General features: G+C 34.4%; 1 protein-coding gene across 1 annotated transcript in view; it reads left to right on the top strand.

The window, feature by feature from the left end:
* ppan (Brix domain-containing protein peter pan) overlaps window positions 1-17,832 on the top strand; it is a 109,742-nt gene that overhangs the window by 54,299 nt on the left and 37,611 nt on the right. Inside the window, exons 5-6 of the mRNA XM_090409224.1 lie at window positions 8,260-8,336; window positions 10,870-11,088. Coding sequence (XP_090265350.1) covers window positions 8,260-8,336; window positions 10,870-11,088 — 296 coding nt within the window. The remainder of the gene's footprint in view (window positions 1-8,259; window positions 8,337-10,869; window positions 11,089-17,832) is intronic.

A 17,832-nucleotide genomic window follows, 5' to 3' on the forward strand; every position in this document is an offset into this window, starting at 1 on the left:
TGAAAATATGAAACAAACATTGTTATCCGATATACGTAAGAGTCGTTATTATGCGTTGCAGGTAGATGAATCCACCGACATTAAAAATTTTGCAAATCTTCTAGTGTTCGTTAGGTACAAAAAAAATCAAAAAATTCATGACAACCTTTTATATTGCCAACCCTTGCCAGAACATACAACAGGAGAAGAAATATTCAACAGCATAAATATCTTTATGCATCAAAACAAGCTGGAAAATTTGTGTTGGAATAAGCACGGACGGAGCGAAATCCATGGTCGGATCTAAAAAAGGGCTTGTTTCAAGGATTCAAGCTGTTGCACCAAATGCAAAGTCGACACACTGCTGCATACACAGGGAGGCTTTGGCTAAACGTATGATGTCTACAGACCTAAGAAAAGTTCTTGATGAAGCTGTAAAAATCATAAATTATATTAAAGGCCGTCCTCTAAATGCCAGACTTGTCTCTCAACTTTGCAAAGAAATGGGAAGCAACTATACACAACTTCTTTTCCATACTGATGTTCGTTGGCTTTCTCGTGGAAAAGTTCTTACTCGTTTATTTGAACTTCGGAATGAACTACAAGTTTTTCTTGATGAAAAGTTTGAATTGATAAAGTATTTACATAATTGGAAATGGCTCAGTCAATTAGCATACTTGGCAGATATATTTACTGTATTAAATCGTCTTAATTTATCTTTACAAGGCAAGGAAATTTCTATATTTCATGTCCAAGATAAAGTGAATGGCACGCTGGCAAAAATGAAGTTATGGCAAAAGCGGGTTGGTAATGGAGAATTTGACGCGTTTCCATTGCTTCATGAATTGCTCGCAAGTTCAAATGAACAAATTGATGATGATGTGAAAATTACTATCATGCAGCATTTAAAAAGCTTACAAATGAATCTAGAAAAGTATTTCTCTGAATTGGACATTAATATTGAGTGGATAAGATACCCTTTTAATAAAAACAAATTTATGCCAAAAGGTCTATCGTCAATAGAATAAGAACAACTTTTAGAACTAGCTTCTGACGGTTTCCTAAAAAATAAATACAGTGAGAATGCGTTATCATCATTTTGGCTACAAATACAGAATGAATTTCCTGAATTAACAGCTCTAAGGTTCATTTTTCTATTTCCAAGTTCATATCTGTGTGAAGTTGGATTTTCAGCCCTTGTAGATATTAAGACGAAGAAGAGGAATCGCTTTATAGATGTCGAACCGCATCTGAGATTGAAATTAACAACTATAGAGCCAAATTTTGCTGAAATTTTATCTCACCATAAGCAATTTCACTCCTCTCATTGATGATAAATTATTTCAAGTAAGTAAAACTTTATTCTTCTTCTGGTTCCCATCTGCCATACGGCCGCGGGAGGGCAGCTATATGCTACCATTCTAGGGAGAGATGATTATGAGCAAGGTGGTTTCCTGTTGCCTTCCTTGCCGTAAGTATTTATGACTGTAACCTGTGTATTCACGGGGCCGGTTTGCCTGCTTGCGGGATGAAAAACCCCAGATAAACTGGCGGAAAAAACCCTGCGGCCCACGCCCAAGACCGGCTAACTTGACCATGGCTGAGGAAGATCCTTAAGCTCCTCACGTCGTGGACGGGAATCGAGCCTAGGACACTCCTTACCCAGGCATATGGTTGCGAAGCGCAAAGCCACTAGGCTAACCGTGCGGACCTTTATAAAGTTCATCATCATCATCATCATCATCAAATTCCTGCCATGTACCCTCAAGGGGTGTACAGGATATGACAGTACTACATGAAAAAATTACATCATTACTAACTTCCTATCTACAATTTTCCTCCAAATCAGTCTGTTACTTGTCAAGACTCCAACATTATCAGATCTTATATTTCTATCGTCTAAGGCACTTTGTACCGTATCAATCCACCTATATCTTGGTCTTCCTCTGGGTCGTTTTCCTGCCAACCTGGCAGAGAACACTTGTTTTGCTAATCTTTCCTCTCCCATTCTATTTAAGTGACCATACCATCTGAGATTAGCTCTGCTAACGCATTCCTGGATGCTGACAATGTCAAGTTCTTTCCTAATATCCTCATTTTTAATATGATATTGCCATTGATTCCATCTGTTCACGCCTCTAATCTTTCTCAGGACTCTCATATCTGCGGTCTCTAGTCTTTGGTCAAGTGTTTTACTTCTGACCCAGCTCTCAGATCCATAAGTTAAAATTGGTTTGAACACAGTCTTGTATACAGCTAATTTAGTGTTCCGACTAATTTCTTTCTTATTCCATATGAATTTATTCAATTGACTTCCCACGATACCAGCTTTGCTGATTCTGTTGTCTATTTCTATATTTAGTTTACCATCTTCAGTAAAAATTGTGCCTAAGTAGCTGAAATGTTTTACTTGTTCCACAGGTTCTCCATTCACAACACAGTTGACATTTTCAATGATTCTGCCTATTTTCATTGTCTTTGTCTTTTTATTGCTGACCTTCATACCATATCTATTACAACAGCTATTCAATTTAGTCAGAGAATCTTGCAGACTTGTAGCGGATTTATTTAGAAGTATAACATCATCCGCATAAAGCAAAGAGCTGACATTAACATCTCCAATTTTGATGTCAGGTTTAATACCACATTCCTTCATAATGTGATCCATATAGATAATGAATAACAGGGGGGATAATGTACATCCTTGTCTCACACCAGATTTAACATTAAACCATCTTCCTGTACTTCCTTCAATTCTAACTGCTGACTCACAACTCAAATAAAGACTAAGTATTGCTTGATATAATGCCCCATTGACACCATATAACTGCAGCGTATTGAATAGCTTCTCTCTTGGCACCTTGTCATATGCCTTTTCCAAATCGACAAAACTTAAATACAGATCTTTGTTATATTCCCATGCTTTCTCGACTATTTGTCGTAAAGTGAAGATCTGATCCTGACAGCCTCTATTTGGCATGAATCCAGCTTGTTCTTCACCAAGCTTTTCTTCCACAATTCTTCTCAACCGTTTCTCAAGTATACTTGCATAGATCTTGCCAGGAACACTCAGTAGGGAAATACCTCTGTAATTCTCACATTCAGTTTTATTTCCCTTTTTATATATGGGTACTATGAGAGCTCTACTCCAATCATTGGGAATTCGTCCCTCTGTCCAGGCTTTCTGAACTATGCAGTGCAGCCACTGTAAGACTCTTATACCACCATACTTCAGCATTTCTGGTCGAATATCATCTACTCCTGCTGCCTTTCCACATTTCAAGCCTTTGATGGCTTTTTCTACTTCAAGTATGGATATGTATTCCTGACTGCATGCCTGGTCAGTGTTTTTTATCACTGTGCTGTCATCACTGCTTGTTTCATTTAGCAGTTTTTCAAAGTAATTACTCCATATTTCAAGGATATCTTTTTCTCCTGTTTTCATTTCACCTTTATCATCTCTAATTCCTTTTACAGCACTCTTTCCTCCATTCCTAAGCTTCTTCAACAACCTCCAGAATATTTTGCCACCTTCTTGATATTTATTTTCTATATTCTTGCCAAAGTCCTCCCATGACTTTTGTGTAGCTAGTTTTACACACTGTTTAGCTTTCTTACATTTGTCTCTGTATTCTGTAAGAGTAACAGCTGCCTTATTTGCCAGGAACTTTTGATATGCTTTCTTCTTTTCCTTCACTGCCTCTTTAACTTCCTGTGTCCACCAGGGAGTTCTGATTTTTTTATCCTTGCACACAACCTCACCACATGCCTCTCTGGCAGAATCAATCAATGTTTCCTTCAGAGTTTGCCACTGAATCTCCAAGGTTTGATTCCTGTTCTCAAACTCTTTCATTTTCTTTTCAATAATATTTCTGTATTTTAGTCTACAGTTCACATCTGAGAGCTGCTCAACTTTTATTCGCTTTAAAACTTTCTTACATGTTATTCTTTTCAATATGAAATTCAATTTTATCCTGCTCAAGACTAAATAGTGATCACTTCCAATTTCAAATCCTCTGTACACTCTGGTGTCCTGCACCAGGGAGAAAACATCACTATCAACAATAACATAGTCAATGAGACTTTTCTTATTCCTAGCCTCTTCTCTCCATGTGAATTTGTGCACATTTTTATGTTGGAACATGGTGTTAGTAATAACCAGTCCATGTCCTGAGCAGAAATCCAACAGATATTTGCCATTATTATTAGCTTTGCTCTTTTCTCCAAATTTTCCCAAAATATTTTTGTATGTCTCACAATCATTTCCTACTCTACTATTTAGATCCCCAACAAGGACCAACTTTTCCTTTTTCATTGTGTCAGTTGCTTTTTCTAAAGCCTCAAAAAATTCCTCCACTTCTACCTTAGTAGAACCTTCTGTGGGACCATAGGCACAAATAAGTCTCATTGTCCAGTTCCCCATTCTCATATTTGCCCACATTACTCTACTTGAGACTGACTGCCATTCAAGAAGATTAGCCTCGTATTTTGTGTTGAATACTATGGCTACTCCTTCTTTTCCTTGATTGTCATTGCCTGAATATAACATTTTGTATTTATTGCTCAGAAAGATCTCACCAGTTTTGGTCTTTTTTGTTTCAGTCACCCCTATTATGTCGATCTGGTACTTATCTAATTCCTCAGCTAGCTCCATTTCTTTGCCATTCAGGCTTCTTACATTGATAGTACCGATCTTTAACTCTGGTGATGTTGAGTTGGGGTTTGTTTTCAGATTTGTTCCAGTAGCCGACTTTTCGCTGTTCGCCCTGGTTCACTGGCGAAAACAACGGGGGCCTTGTTTAACCAGGCGACGCCCCAGCCGGCATGAAATTTTGTCATGTTGTGCCATCATTTTTTATTTTGGTTTAACCAATAAGAATACAATTTGGTCGGCTAAATCCCAAATTGCCAGCCCATCCTCGTTCGTTCAGTATCAAAGTAGATACCCAACAGGGTGCACCACGAGAAGGTGAGGATTGGACATTAGGTCAGAAGCCCTGGTCGGTTCTCCGCATTCCTTTAAAGGCTATGTGGAGGTCTCCTCTCAGTTATACAGCTTTGACCCTTAAGCTTGGTTCTATTAAAAATAAATCGTATTTTTTGTTTACATGAACATATAAATTCAAATAAAATAGATATTTAATTTTTTAATATTTTAAATTAATTTATTTATTTTAATTAATTTATTTGTTTTAATTAATTTATTTGTTTTGATTAATTTATTTGTTTTAATTAATTAATTAATTTTTGAATTAATTAGGGGTACTTGGTAATAATGAAAATTTAAGAAGGGGTCCGCGGATATCTGAAGTTTGAGAAACACTGCATTATACTAACTATCCCATTCTGATTTCTTGTCCTTCGTGCTGTCTCAGGTACATTATAAACATTCCTACATTCAACTGCCTCACTGATGTCTGCAAATCCACTTCCTCCCCTCCTTAATAGTTCTGGTTTCTCTGATTTTGCACATCCACTCTCACTTCACTTAGCAACACTTTTTCCAGTCTTCGCACACCTAATCCATTCAAATGTAAGCCATCCATCTTATACAAATCCTTTTGTCCATTAAACTCACTCCACACATCCACAAACACCACACCGTCTGCATAACCTGCGCATAAAGTCTTTTGCGATTATGGCCCTCCAATGTTGAGTGGCAACAGAGTAGCACTATTAGGATTTTTGAATGAATAGCTGGAAATAGGTGGCATGGCTTATAAAGATTGATTTTAAATAATTAAAAAAATAGTAGGCATGGTTTATGTTAACAATTTCCCCAAGTTTAGATTATTTTACCAGTTTAAATCAGAACTATAAACTAATGCCTCTGAACTTTCTGTTGATTAACTCATGAGAATGTCTCTTCTTTGTTATTTCCCTCCCTTCCTCTTTATTTCTTCCATGTTCCTTGTATCTTTAATTGTCCATTTTGTATTCTTTTAATGTCAGTTTACTTGTGATTTTGTCTCTTTTTAGGCCAGCCATTTCTATTATATAATTGCTGGCCTTGGTTGTCTTGAGTGGATAGCATTACTGCTCTCCAATCAATATGCTTTAGGTTCAAATCTCACTGTATACATGCATTTTTTTGTAATGTTCTTTACGTAACAGTTGAATTTCATTTCTTGGTGTGAGTCTACCACCACATTATTGGAGGCCTGAAATGGCTTTTGAAAGTTTTGAGTTTTGTAGAGGGAAAAAAATTACCCTTGTCCATACTAGTGTGTGTAAGTAAGAGTAATAGCTGAGACTTAACATGTGAACTATGGTTCCATCTGGTAGCATGGTTTATCTTCTGTGCACATTTAAAAACCAATGTGCAACAGAAGTCTGGAGGTAGAATTTGGTATATGTGTATGATTGGCCAAAACTACTATTTCCATAATATTGATGGTTAAAAGAGTTTTTTTAGACATTGTGTTATAGTAGTGTCCATCACTGCAATATGCATTTGCTTTCCTGTTATGTGCTAGTTGCTATATCAGCCATATTTACAGAAAGGACCTGTGCATCCCACTTTACAGACTTGAGGAAGTTAATCCAAAGATTTATCAACAGAATATCTTTACTTGTAGATAATCAACTATTGTTGATTATCTACAAGTTGTTGAGAACTAAGAAGTCTCTGTATGCAATAAGGACCATGCATTGTGATCAGCAGCTTTATGCATGGGTCTGTTACTTGTGATTGATTACTAGAGAAGCTGGTCACTGTGTTCCTTCTTTCCCACTCCCATTCTACAAATGTACCTTTTGGATAAATATACTTCCCATATGGCACCACAGCCAGCATGTTTTATAAACTTCCAGCATTATAATTTAGTTTTTATACCTTTTCAGTTTTAATTTAGAATTTATTCTGTTGATAGAGTAATTATTGGGAAGGATCATCATATAGTCTCCAATGAATGCGAATAACTTGATGGACCTTTGACAAATGTCCATTCCTTTCTTGTGATGTGTCCTGTTTTTAGCAAGTATCCACATGATACTGTACAATAAGAATAGGCTAGCAGTTTGACACATAGCATACTAAATTGTTTGGTATTGTACAATATCAGGTGGAATGTTAATTGGATGTTAATATTATATGCCTAGTTAAATAAGGTCCCTCCTGTTTTCATCAAGGAACCAGGGTAAACAGTCCTACTCCAAATTTAACTTTAGTTCCAAAGTTAAATATTGGAACTGAAACAGCCTCAACAGAACTGAAGGTAGGTGATTCAGTAGCATAGAGGTGGCAACAATCAAACAGAAATAACCAGTGGACATATTGATGCATTTAAATAATTGCTGTAACTGAGACAGAATGGTGCTTCTGTGACAAATAGCTGCAAAATGTTGCAGCTGTTTGAATCTGATTCTATCTGAATATTTGATTAGAATCCTGTTTAGGAAGCAAGTACTTTATTAGGGCTTTCAGCTGAAGATGAGTTAATCATATATGGAGGTGGCAGGATCTTATATGGAGTCTTATATGGAGGTGGCAGGATCCTCTCCCTTCCCCAGAACTGTGCAGAGAACACACACAGATAACAAACATAATACTGACTAAGTGGGTAACAAGTATAAGAAGTACAGATGTTCAGACAGTTAAAAAATGTGGCATGTTTAATCAAGCACATTGACAAAAAATTCAGAACAAAATATGTAATATTAATGCACAAATTAATTGAATTAAGCTTCATGTATATATCCCAGACAAGCCAAACTGTATGAATGAAACTTCCTTATCATTAATTGATAATTCAAATTCCAGAGCAAGTAATCCCATAGAATGGATTGGAAGGGGGGGGGGGGTCTCTCTTCGTTATTTTCTCTATAAGATATTCTCTTAACAGATTTCATGTGTAAAAATTTTACACATGAAATCTGTTAAGAATTACAAACAGTTTATGAATAAAACAAATTTCAAACCATAAAAACCATATGTGATTGTGTTCATTGTTATTTTCTTGAAAATCTTCTTCATGCTAAATAGGAGTGAAGTCCAAAATATGTGAAGAATGATTGAGAGTTTACCAAATTCTTACAAAAATACCATATTTTTTTAAATAAAAAGGTAGTATGTTTTTATCTGCCTGGAGCATATATAAATGAAGTGATAACATCCAAATATTTATAATAAAACTATGGATTAATTTCTCATTTCAAAAGGTGGATATATATATAAGAGACATTTAAAGCATGTGTAAATGAGCTTTTGATATGAAAAGCTCAATATATACATGCTTATAATATTTCGTCTTAAATAATACTGGATATTTTCTTTTTTAGATCCATCTTAATTCCATTCGACGATGTGTGTTACTGAATTATAATCATGATGAAGAAACTTTGGATTTCAGACACTAGTAAATTACATTTTTATATTACTTTTGAGAAATGAATTTTTTTTTTACTAAAACATTTGAAAATTTAAAATGTGTATGTACAATATTCTTAACTATTGTTATAATTCATATCCTAAGCTTTTATTAAAAATCTAGATTCAGAAGTAATTTTAGCCCAACAATTAATGAAATTAACTGCACTAATGTCCATCTGGATGACATATATAAATAATCTTACACTTCATATCCATGTCATTTTAACTGAATAGCAATGGTATTGCACTTTTAATGAGCACTTTGCATTCATGGCAGCCTTCACATAAATAGATATCATGACTGGTAGGGTTGTTAATCATTTATTCTGTAAGTGTTTTTTTTTTTTCCTTTATTGCTCAGAAAAAACTTTCTTATAGTGACATTTCATAGAGAATTTAAAAGAAAACTTTTCCTGTACCTGTACTGGTACTGAGCAAATTTATGTAAAAATATTGTATTAGCATTACACACACACAGATGAAATATTTTAAGTTAAAGACTAAACTAAAATCTTTTCTCAGATTTTTATTTGTATTCAATAAAAACGAGGAATTTCAAATATAAAAATTCCACAAATAAATTTGGTTTAAACTACAACAGTTAACTATCAGTTTAGCAAACACTGTTATAACAAAGTCACTATAACAACTACTAGTTCCAGTTAACCACCCATAAGCACAGTGCTATTATAAAAAAATTTACTATAGGATATTATACTGAAAATTATACTGAAATTAAACTAAAAAAAATCTTAACATGATTTTTTTGCAGAAAATAGTATTGTTATTTTAAGTAATTGAAAGTTAATTAACTGAAAGATTATGAAATATTATTATGCTGATAAAATATTTGTTACAACAATATTTTACTACAAGAAGAATTATTAGTGGTTGACTAGTGAGGCTGTTAACCTCACTGTGCTTCATGACCATTTCATTTAAAACAGCTTATCATTTAGCAGCACAAAGAATCTGCAAACTTACGAAGTTATTGAGAAATATATATGTAGAATCGTAGTTGTTTTAGGCCATTGACAACGTAGACTAGATAATAATTAAAAATATTTAATTATTATTTTCTATATTTCGGAAACATTGACTAGTAGTTTTAAGAATTCTTTCATCAAAAGAGCTGTGAACAGTTTTGGTATCTCCACCTCTTCAAATACAGAAGAAATAACTCATGTTCCTATCCTTTATGTGCAAAGCATTACTGAACTCATAGTGAAAGTTTTAAAACCACTGAATATTTTTGTTGCCTTTCGCCCATCAGAAAAATCTCCACCTTTCTCTTCTCCTAAGGACAAGCTTCTACATTTCGATTATCCAGGTGTCTATCAGATTCTTAGCTCTTGTGGGTTATCTTATTTCAGACAAACAGGAAGATCTGCTTTTATTCAGCTAGAATAGAAGAAGACAAGTGTTATTTATATTCAATACCTTCAGCCTTGACAAAATGGACTTGCAGAGCATGCTATGAACACTAGATATAGAGTTCATTGGAATAAGACAAAAGTCTTTCACAAAAGTCAATTCTTCATGGAATGACTTTATAAAGAAACATGTGAGACTTTACTTCACTCTGCTAACTTAAACAGATCCAATGGGCTACACTATCCCCTTTGTGGGAGATAGTACTTTTTAAATCAGCTAATCTTTCCTAACTTTATTTTATTTATCTGTATAATTTTTTTAGTAAGTTAGGAAATTTATTTTTATAATAATAATAATATATATTATTATAAATATATAAATATTATATTTATTTGTTATATTTATTTATTTATATATAAATGTAAAAGGCTAATCAAACAACTGACAATTCCAAAAGTGCCACCTTTTTCAGTTATCTTAATTAGCTACTTATGTGGCATTTTGGAATTGTCAATTATTGTTTGATTAGCTTTTTTACATTCTTGTACTGCAGATGCCTTTGATACTTTTTTTCCATTTTGATACTTTTTTTTTTCCAGAATAAACCATGAGTTTATAATTTAATTTATTTAAATTTTTTCTTATAATCATTTCTCAAATCAAATCTTTTCTCCCCCAACAACCACAGCCTCCAGCTCTTCAAGAAAATTATTAATAGTTTCTTGGTTGCACCAAGGTATTAGGTTCTAAAGTTCACAAGTTGTGTGTGAGACTGATTTAAAAAAAAAAAAAAAAAAAAAAAAAAAAAAAAAAAAACATATTGTCTGCATGAAAACATGAGGAATGGTATCTAAATTCTCACTGAATTTATACCACATCATTGTCACCTAGTTTCTTGATATTATTCATACCTGCAAAATTTTGTTTTCTCTATATGTTTGGTAGAGTTTAGTATCGATTGCTCTTCCCATATTTCTAAATATATTATCTTCCACATTCATAAATATGTTAGTGTTGACACAAATAAGCCTTTTCTCAGAAAGAAAAGGTTTATTCACATATGAAAAACATTTTTCTTTGTTGTTTTTTCTTAAATTCACTTCATTATTCCCAAAAAGATTCATATAATAATTTTCTTTGTCTAGTTCTATCAAAGTATCACCTTGTGGAATGAGTAAGGCTGTTAAGAAACTAGTTCAGAGTAAGGTTCCTGACTTAGGTGGCTACAATGATGTTACTGACTATATTAAGTCTGGGAATTTGTCAGAAAGTGAAGCAGAAATGGACTGTCCAGATAATAAAGTAGTGCTTCCACAGTTCATTGGTGGTCGAGGAAATATAAAAGCACAGCAGAGTAGGATAAGGTAAGTTAATGCACTCAAATCTAAAATTATTTCAGAATAACATAATTGACAATTAATTTAAAACAAGTGCAGTATTATCTTACCTCTGACATTGGAATACTCATATATTTTAAATTGCCATCACTTTGATATTGAAAAAAAAACACCTTATATTCAAGTTACTGTGATGGTTTAATCCTTTTAGCTGAAATGACAAAAGAAATCCCATTTTTTTTTAGAATTTTTATTCAGCTCATGCTATTTATTTTTTTAGACTTTAATATGTGCTCTCTAAAATAATTCAAGCAGCAGCTTTATATATTAAAAAAAATGCCATCATTAATTATAAACTTAAATAGCCTAGAAGTCCACCATCTAATCATCCAATCAGTATGGATTCATCTGGCTTTTGTGTCCTTGCCTACATTATCTATCTCTGAAATTCTATGGAAATTTCTTTTGCCTTTGGCAACTGAATGGCGAGTTACCTCTCTTGACACTCGCCAAATGTTGTAAGTCATTAATATCACAGAAGTTTCACATTAGTAATATGTAGGGTGATCTTTTATTTTCATGGTATTCTTCTAATGAAAGCATATCTCAAAGTTCTTCTCTCAGGTGATAAACCTTGCAGTGTTCAGACATTAAAAAGTTTCAAGCACTGGTTATCCAATCTTAAATTTTGATTTCTGCTATTCTGCAATGGTTCAAAAACAACTAAAATCATCTTTACTCATTAAATAGAACCAAATGCAGCCCACTCTTGTTTTTCACACACACAAAAGAAATTTCCTTATCTATAATAAGGATAAACATGGGTGATTAAATTTGACAAACTTTCTAATAAAATAAAATCCATTATATTCTGGGTTCTCAGTCCATCAATAAACAGTTAATCCTTGTATGATAAACAGACCTAGTTCTTGGAAGTGAAAAGCTGGACTTCCTGAACTAGTTCGGACCTGATACTATCTGATAATCAGATGTGCTAGGAAGAGAGAAGCTCCATCTCTTCTGGCTCTTATTTTTTCTGGGGTCTAGATTAATTTATGTGGTATGGCATTATCTTGTCAAAGGAGCACTAACTTTCAGTTGATTAGTACTGAGCAGTAGCTGTGCAGAACAGGCATGCTTTCACTCTAGTTGTTGAGAACAGAGGTTGCATCCTAGAAGCAAGCTGCTCTCTAAAAGCAACTTTCTCAAATTTTGTCCACACGCGTGCATGCACACACACACAGATCTACTCGGCAAACTTCCATCTTATGGTCTATTCCCATTTTGCAATTGGATTGCTAGCTTCCTTTCTTGTTTCCCACTATGTGTCATCACAGATAGCTTCCTTTCCTCTGATTTCCTCACCAATCAATGCTAGAATACTTCAGAATTCTGTACATCCACCCACTTCCTCTTGTACAATAAATGATCTCTCACTGGCCCTAAATTCTATCAACAAACCTTTTAGTGCACAAACTTCAAGATCTAGTAGAAAGATTTTTCACTTGGTTATAAAAGTATATTATACTTGGCAAGCTGTTACATTCTTGTTTTAATCCTTGCCTAAGTGTAAGCAGACAAAATATGATAAGTCTACTTTCTTATAGAGGCTGTTGGCTTCACATCACTTGCCTTAATATCCTGTAATGCAAGATGTGTTTCCCCTCAGACATATATATTGCTGTGCATTATGGGAAGCATCACTGCCTAGACAGGTTCCATTCTTTATACTTGAGGCAGTTGATGTGAAATTTACAGCCTTTATTACACGTAGACTTATCTTTAAGATGCTCCACACAAACTTTGTTTGCTGACATTTGGATGAGAATTATTTCTTGTCAAGTATAACATACTTTTATAACCAAGTGAAAAAAACTTTCTATAACTTTCTCTGATCTAGAGTATTTTAATAATAGGGTGACAGACCATTGTATAATTGTATATGGAAAATATACATGATTTTCCATATATATACTTTCCATAGATGATTTCTGCATTGATCAACTGGGCAATGACTCTTCTAAAAATGAATGCTGTATAATGGCATTATGGGATACTAAGGATTCAACTTGAAGCCTATTAAACCAACTTTTCTTCTTTCATTCCATCTATATTCTTTCTCCTTTACTTTTTCCCCATACATGAGATATAATGTCCAACAGATTTTACAACCTTTCACATGTGAGTTTGCTATTTATACACTAAGACTGGTTAACACTCGGGATATTTTATTAGAATTTAGAGCACTAAATGAGGTCATTTAAACCTTACATAAGTAGGGAAAGGTGAAAACAAACATGAATAGAACAGTATCAAATTATTCAACAATTATCATAATTGTTCTTATAGTAGATGTTGCTGAGTTTAAAGAAGCATCTAGATCAACTTGATGTTCACCTGCATCTAACTGCCTATTGCAATTTTGGGAAATGCTTTTTCTTTCCATATTAGATTTTTCACTTTCATTATGGCTCAAATACAAATTTTTTTAGCCAATTCAAACACCATCATCATCATCATCATCAACTTCCTGCCATGTACTCTCAAGAGGTGTACAGGATATAATAGTACTACATGAAAAAATTACATCATTACTAACTTCCTACCTACAATTTTCCTCCAAATCAGTCTGTTACTTGCCAAGACTCCAACATTATCAGATCTTATATTTCTATCGTCTAAGGCAGTTTGTATCGTATCAATCCACCTATATCTTGGTCTTCCTCTGGGTCATTTTGCTGCCAACATGGCAGAGAACACTTGCTTTGCTAATCTTTCCTCGCCCATTCTGTCTAAGTGACCATACAACCTGAGATTAGCTCTGCTAACACATTCCTGGATGCTGACAATGACAAGTTCCTTCCTAATATCCTCGTTTTTAATATGATATTGCCATTGATGCTATCTGTTTATGTCTCTAATCTTTCTCAGGACTCTCATATCTGCGGTCTCTAGTCTTTGGTCAAGTGTTTTACTTCTGACCCCGCTCTCAGATCCATAAGTTAAAACTGGTATGAACACTGTCTTGTATACAGCTAATTTAGTGTTACGACTGATTTCTCTCTTATTCCATATGAATTTATTCAGTTGACTTCCTACCATACCAGCTTTGTTAATTCTGTTGTCTATTTCCATATTTAATTTACCATCTTCACTAAAAATCGTGCCTAAGTAGCTGAAATGTTTTACTTGTTCCACAGGTTCTTCATTCACAACACAGTTGACATTTTCAATGATTCTGCCTAATTTCATTGTCTTTGTCTTTGTCTTTTTATTGCTGACCTTCATACCATATCTATTACAAAAGTTATTCAATTTAGTCAGGGAGTCTTGCAAACTTGTAGCAGATTTATTTAGAAGTATAACATCATCTGCATAAATCAAAGAGCTGACATTAACATCTCCAATTTTGATATCATGTTTAATACCACTTTCCTTCATAATGTGATCCATATAGATAATGAATAACAGAGGGGATAATGTACATCCTTGTCTTACACCAGATTTAACATTAAACCATCTTCTTGTACTTCCTTCAATTCTAACTGCTGACTTAAAACTCAAATAAAGACTAAGTCTTGCTTGATATAATGCCCCATTGACACCATATAACTGCAGCATATTGAATAGCTTCTCTCTTGGCATCTTGTCATATGCCTTTTCCAAGTCGTCGTCGTCCGGTAGCATCTTCTAACAAGAGGGTTGCAGCAGATGAGCAGCTCTTCTCCATTTCCAAATTGACAAAACTTAAATTCAGATCTTTGTTATATTCCCATGCTTTCCAGACTATTTGTCGTTAAGTGAAGATCTGATCCTGACAGCCTCTATTTGACCTGAATCCAGCTTGTTCTTCACCCAGCTTTTCTTCCACAATTCTTCTCAATCATTTCTTAAGTATACTTGCATAGATCTTGCCAGGAACACTCAGTAGGGAAATACCTCTGTAATTCTCACATGCAGTTTTATTTCCTTTTTTTATATATGGGTACTATTAGTGCTCTACTCCAATCATCGGGAATTCGTCCCTCTGTCCGGGCTTTTTGAACTATGCAGTGCAGCCACTGTAAAACTTTTTTTACCTCTATACTTGAGCATTTCTGGTCGAATATCATCTACTCTTGCTCCCTTTCCACATTTCAAGCCTTTGATGGCTTTTTCTACTTCAAGTATGGATATGTATTCCAGACTGAGTGCCTGGTCAGTGTTTTTTACCACTGTGCTGTCATCACTGCTTGTTTCATTTAGTAGTTTTTCAAAATAATTACTACATACTTCAAGAATATCTTTTTCTCCCATTTTCATGTCACCTTTATCATCTCTAACTTCTTTTACAGCACTCTTTCCTCCATTTCTAAGCTTCTTCAATAACCTCCAGAATATCTTACCACGTTCTTGATATTTATTTTCTATGTTTTTGCCAATTCCTCCCATGATTTTTGTATAGCTAGTTTTAAACAGTATTTAGTTTTCTTACATTTCTCTCTGTATTCTCTAAGAGCACAAGCTGACTTCTTTGCCAGGAACTTTTAATATGCTTTCTTCTTTTCCTTCACTGCCTCTTTAACTTCCTGTGTCCACCATGGAGTTCTAATTTTTCTATCCTTGCAGACAACCTCACCACATGCCTCTCTGACTGAATCAATCAGTGTTTTCTTCAAGGCTTGCCACTGAATCTCCTAGGTTTGGTTCCTGTTCTCAAACTTTTTCATTTTTTTTTCAATAATCTTTGTATTTTAGTCTACAGTTCACATCTAAGAGCTGCTTAACTTTTATTAGCTTTAAAACTTTCTTACATGTTATTCTTTTCAATATGAAATTCAGTTTTATCCTGCTCAAGACTAAATAGTGATCACTTCCAATTTCAAATCCTCTGTACACTCTGGTGTCCTCCACCAGGGAGAAAACATCGCTATCAACAATAATATAATCAATGAGACTTTTCTTATTCCTTGCCTCTTCTCTCCATGTGAATTTGTGCACATTTTTATGTTGGAACATGGTGTTAGTAATAACCAGTCCATGTCCTGAGCAGAAATCCAACAGATATTTGCCCTTATTATTAGCTTTGCTCTTTTCTCCAAATTTTCCCAAAATATTTTTGTCATCATCATCATCAAATTCCTGCCATGTATCTTCAAGGGGGGTACAGGATATGATAATACTACATGAATAAAATTACATCATTACTCACTTCCTATCTACAATTTTCCTCCAAATCAGTCTGCTACTTGTCAAGATTCAACATTACCAAATCTTATATTTCTATCGTCTAAGGCACTTTGTACCGTATCAATCCACCTCTATCTTGGTCTTCCTCTGGGTCGTTTTGCTGCCAACCTGGCAGAGAACACTTGCTTTGCTAATCTTTCCTCGCCATTCTGTCTAAGTGACCATACCACCTGAGATTAGCTCTGCTAACACATTCCTGGATGCTGACAATATCAAGTTCTTTCGTAATATCTTCTTTTTTATTATGATATTGCCATTGATGCCATCTGTTCATGCCTATAATCTTTTTCAGAACTCTCATATCTGTGGTCTCTAGTCTTTGGTCAAGTGTTTTACTTCTGACCCAGCTGTCAGATCCATAAGTTAAAACTGGTTTGAACACTGTCTTGTATACAGCTAATTTAGTGTTCTGACTAATTTCTCTCTTATTCCATATGAATTTATTCAATTGACTTCCCACCATACCAGCTTTGCTGATTCTGTTGTCTATTACTATATTTAATTTACCATCTTCACTAAAAATTGTGCCTAAGTAGCTGAAATGTTTTACTTGTTCCACAGGTTCTCAATTCGCAACACAGTTGACATTTTCAATGATTCTGCCTATTTTCATTGTCTTTGTCTTTTTATTGCTGACCAATATCTATTACAATAGATATAGTACCATATCTATTACAACAGCTATTCAATTTAGTCAGAGAATCTTGCAGACTTGTAGCGGATTTATTTAGAAGTATAACATCATCCGCATAAAGCAAAGGGCTTTCATCAACATCTCCAATTTTGAGATCATGTTTAATACCACTTTCCTTCATAATGTGATCCATATAGATAATGAATAACAGAGGGAATAATGTACATCCTTGTCTCACACCAGATTTAACATTAAACCATCTTCCTGCTTCCTTCAATTCTAACTGCTGACTTACAACTCAAATAAAGACTAAATATTGCTTGATAAAATGCCCCATTGACCATATAACTACAGCGTATTGAATAGCTTCTCTCTTGGCACCGTGTCATATGCCTTTTCCAAATCGACAAAACTTAAATACAGATCTTTGTTATATTCCCATGCTTTCTCGACTATTTTTCGTGAAGTGAAGATCTGATCCTGACAGCCTCTATTTGGCCTGAATCCAGCTTATTCTTCACCAAGCTTTTCTTCCACAATTTTTCTCAACTGTTTCTCAAGTATACTTGCATAGATCTTGCCAGGAACACTCAGTAGAGAAATACCTCTGTAATTCTCACATTCAGTTTTATTTCCCTTTTTATATATGGGTACTATGAGAGCTCTACTCCAATCATCGGGAATTCTTCCTTCTGTCCAGGCTTTCTGAACTATGCAGAGCATCCACTGTAAGACTCTTATACTACCATACTTCAGCATTTCTGGTCGAATATCATGTACTCCTGCGCCTTTCCACATTTCAAGCCTCTGATGGCTTTTTCTACTTCAAGTATGGATATGTATTCCTGACTGCATGCCTGGTCAGTGTTTTTTATCACTGTGCTGTCATCACTGCTTGTTTCATTTAG

The sequence above is a fragment of the Typopeltis vanoorti genome, chromosome 19, assembly GCF_054136105.1.
Source record: "Typopeltis vanoorti isolate ZY-2024b chromosome 19, IOZ_Tvanoo_1.0, whole genome shotgun sequence".
Taxonomy (NCBI): domain Eukaryota; kingdom Metazoa; phylum Arthropoda; class Arachnida; order Uropygi; family Thelyphonidae; genus Typopeltis; species Typopeltis vanoorti.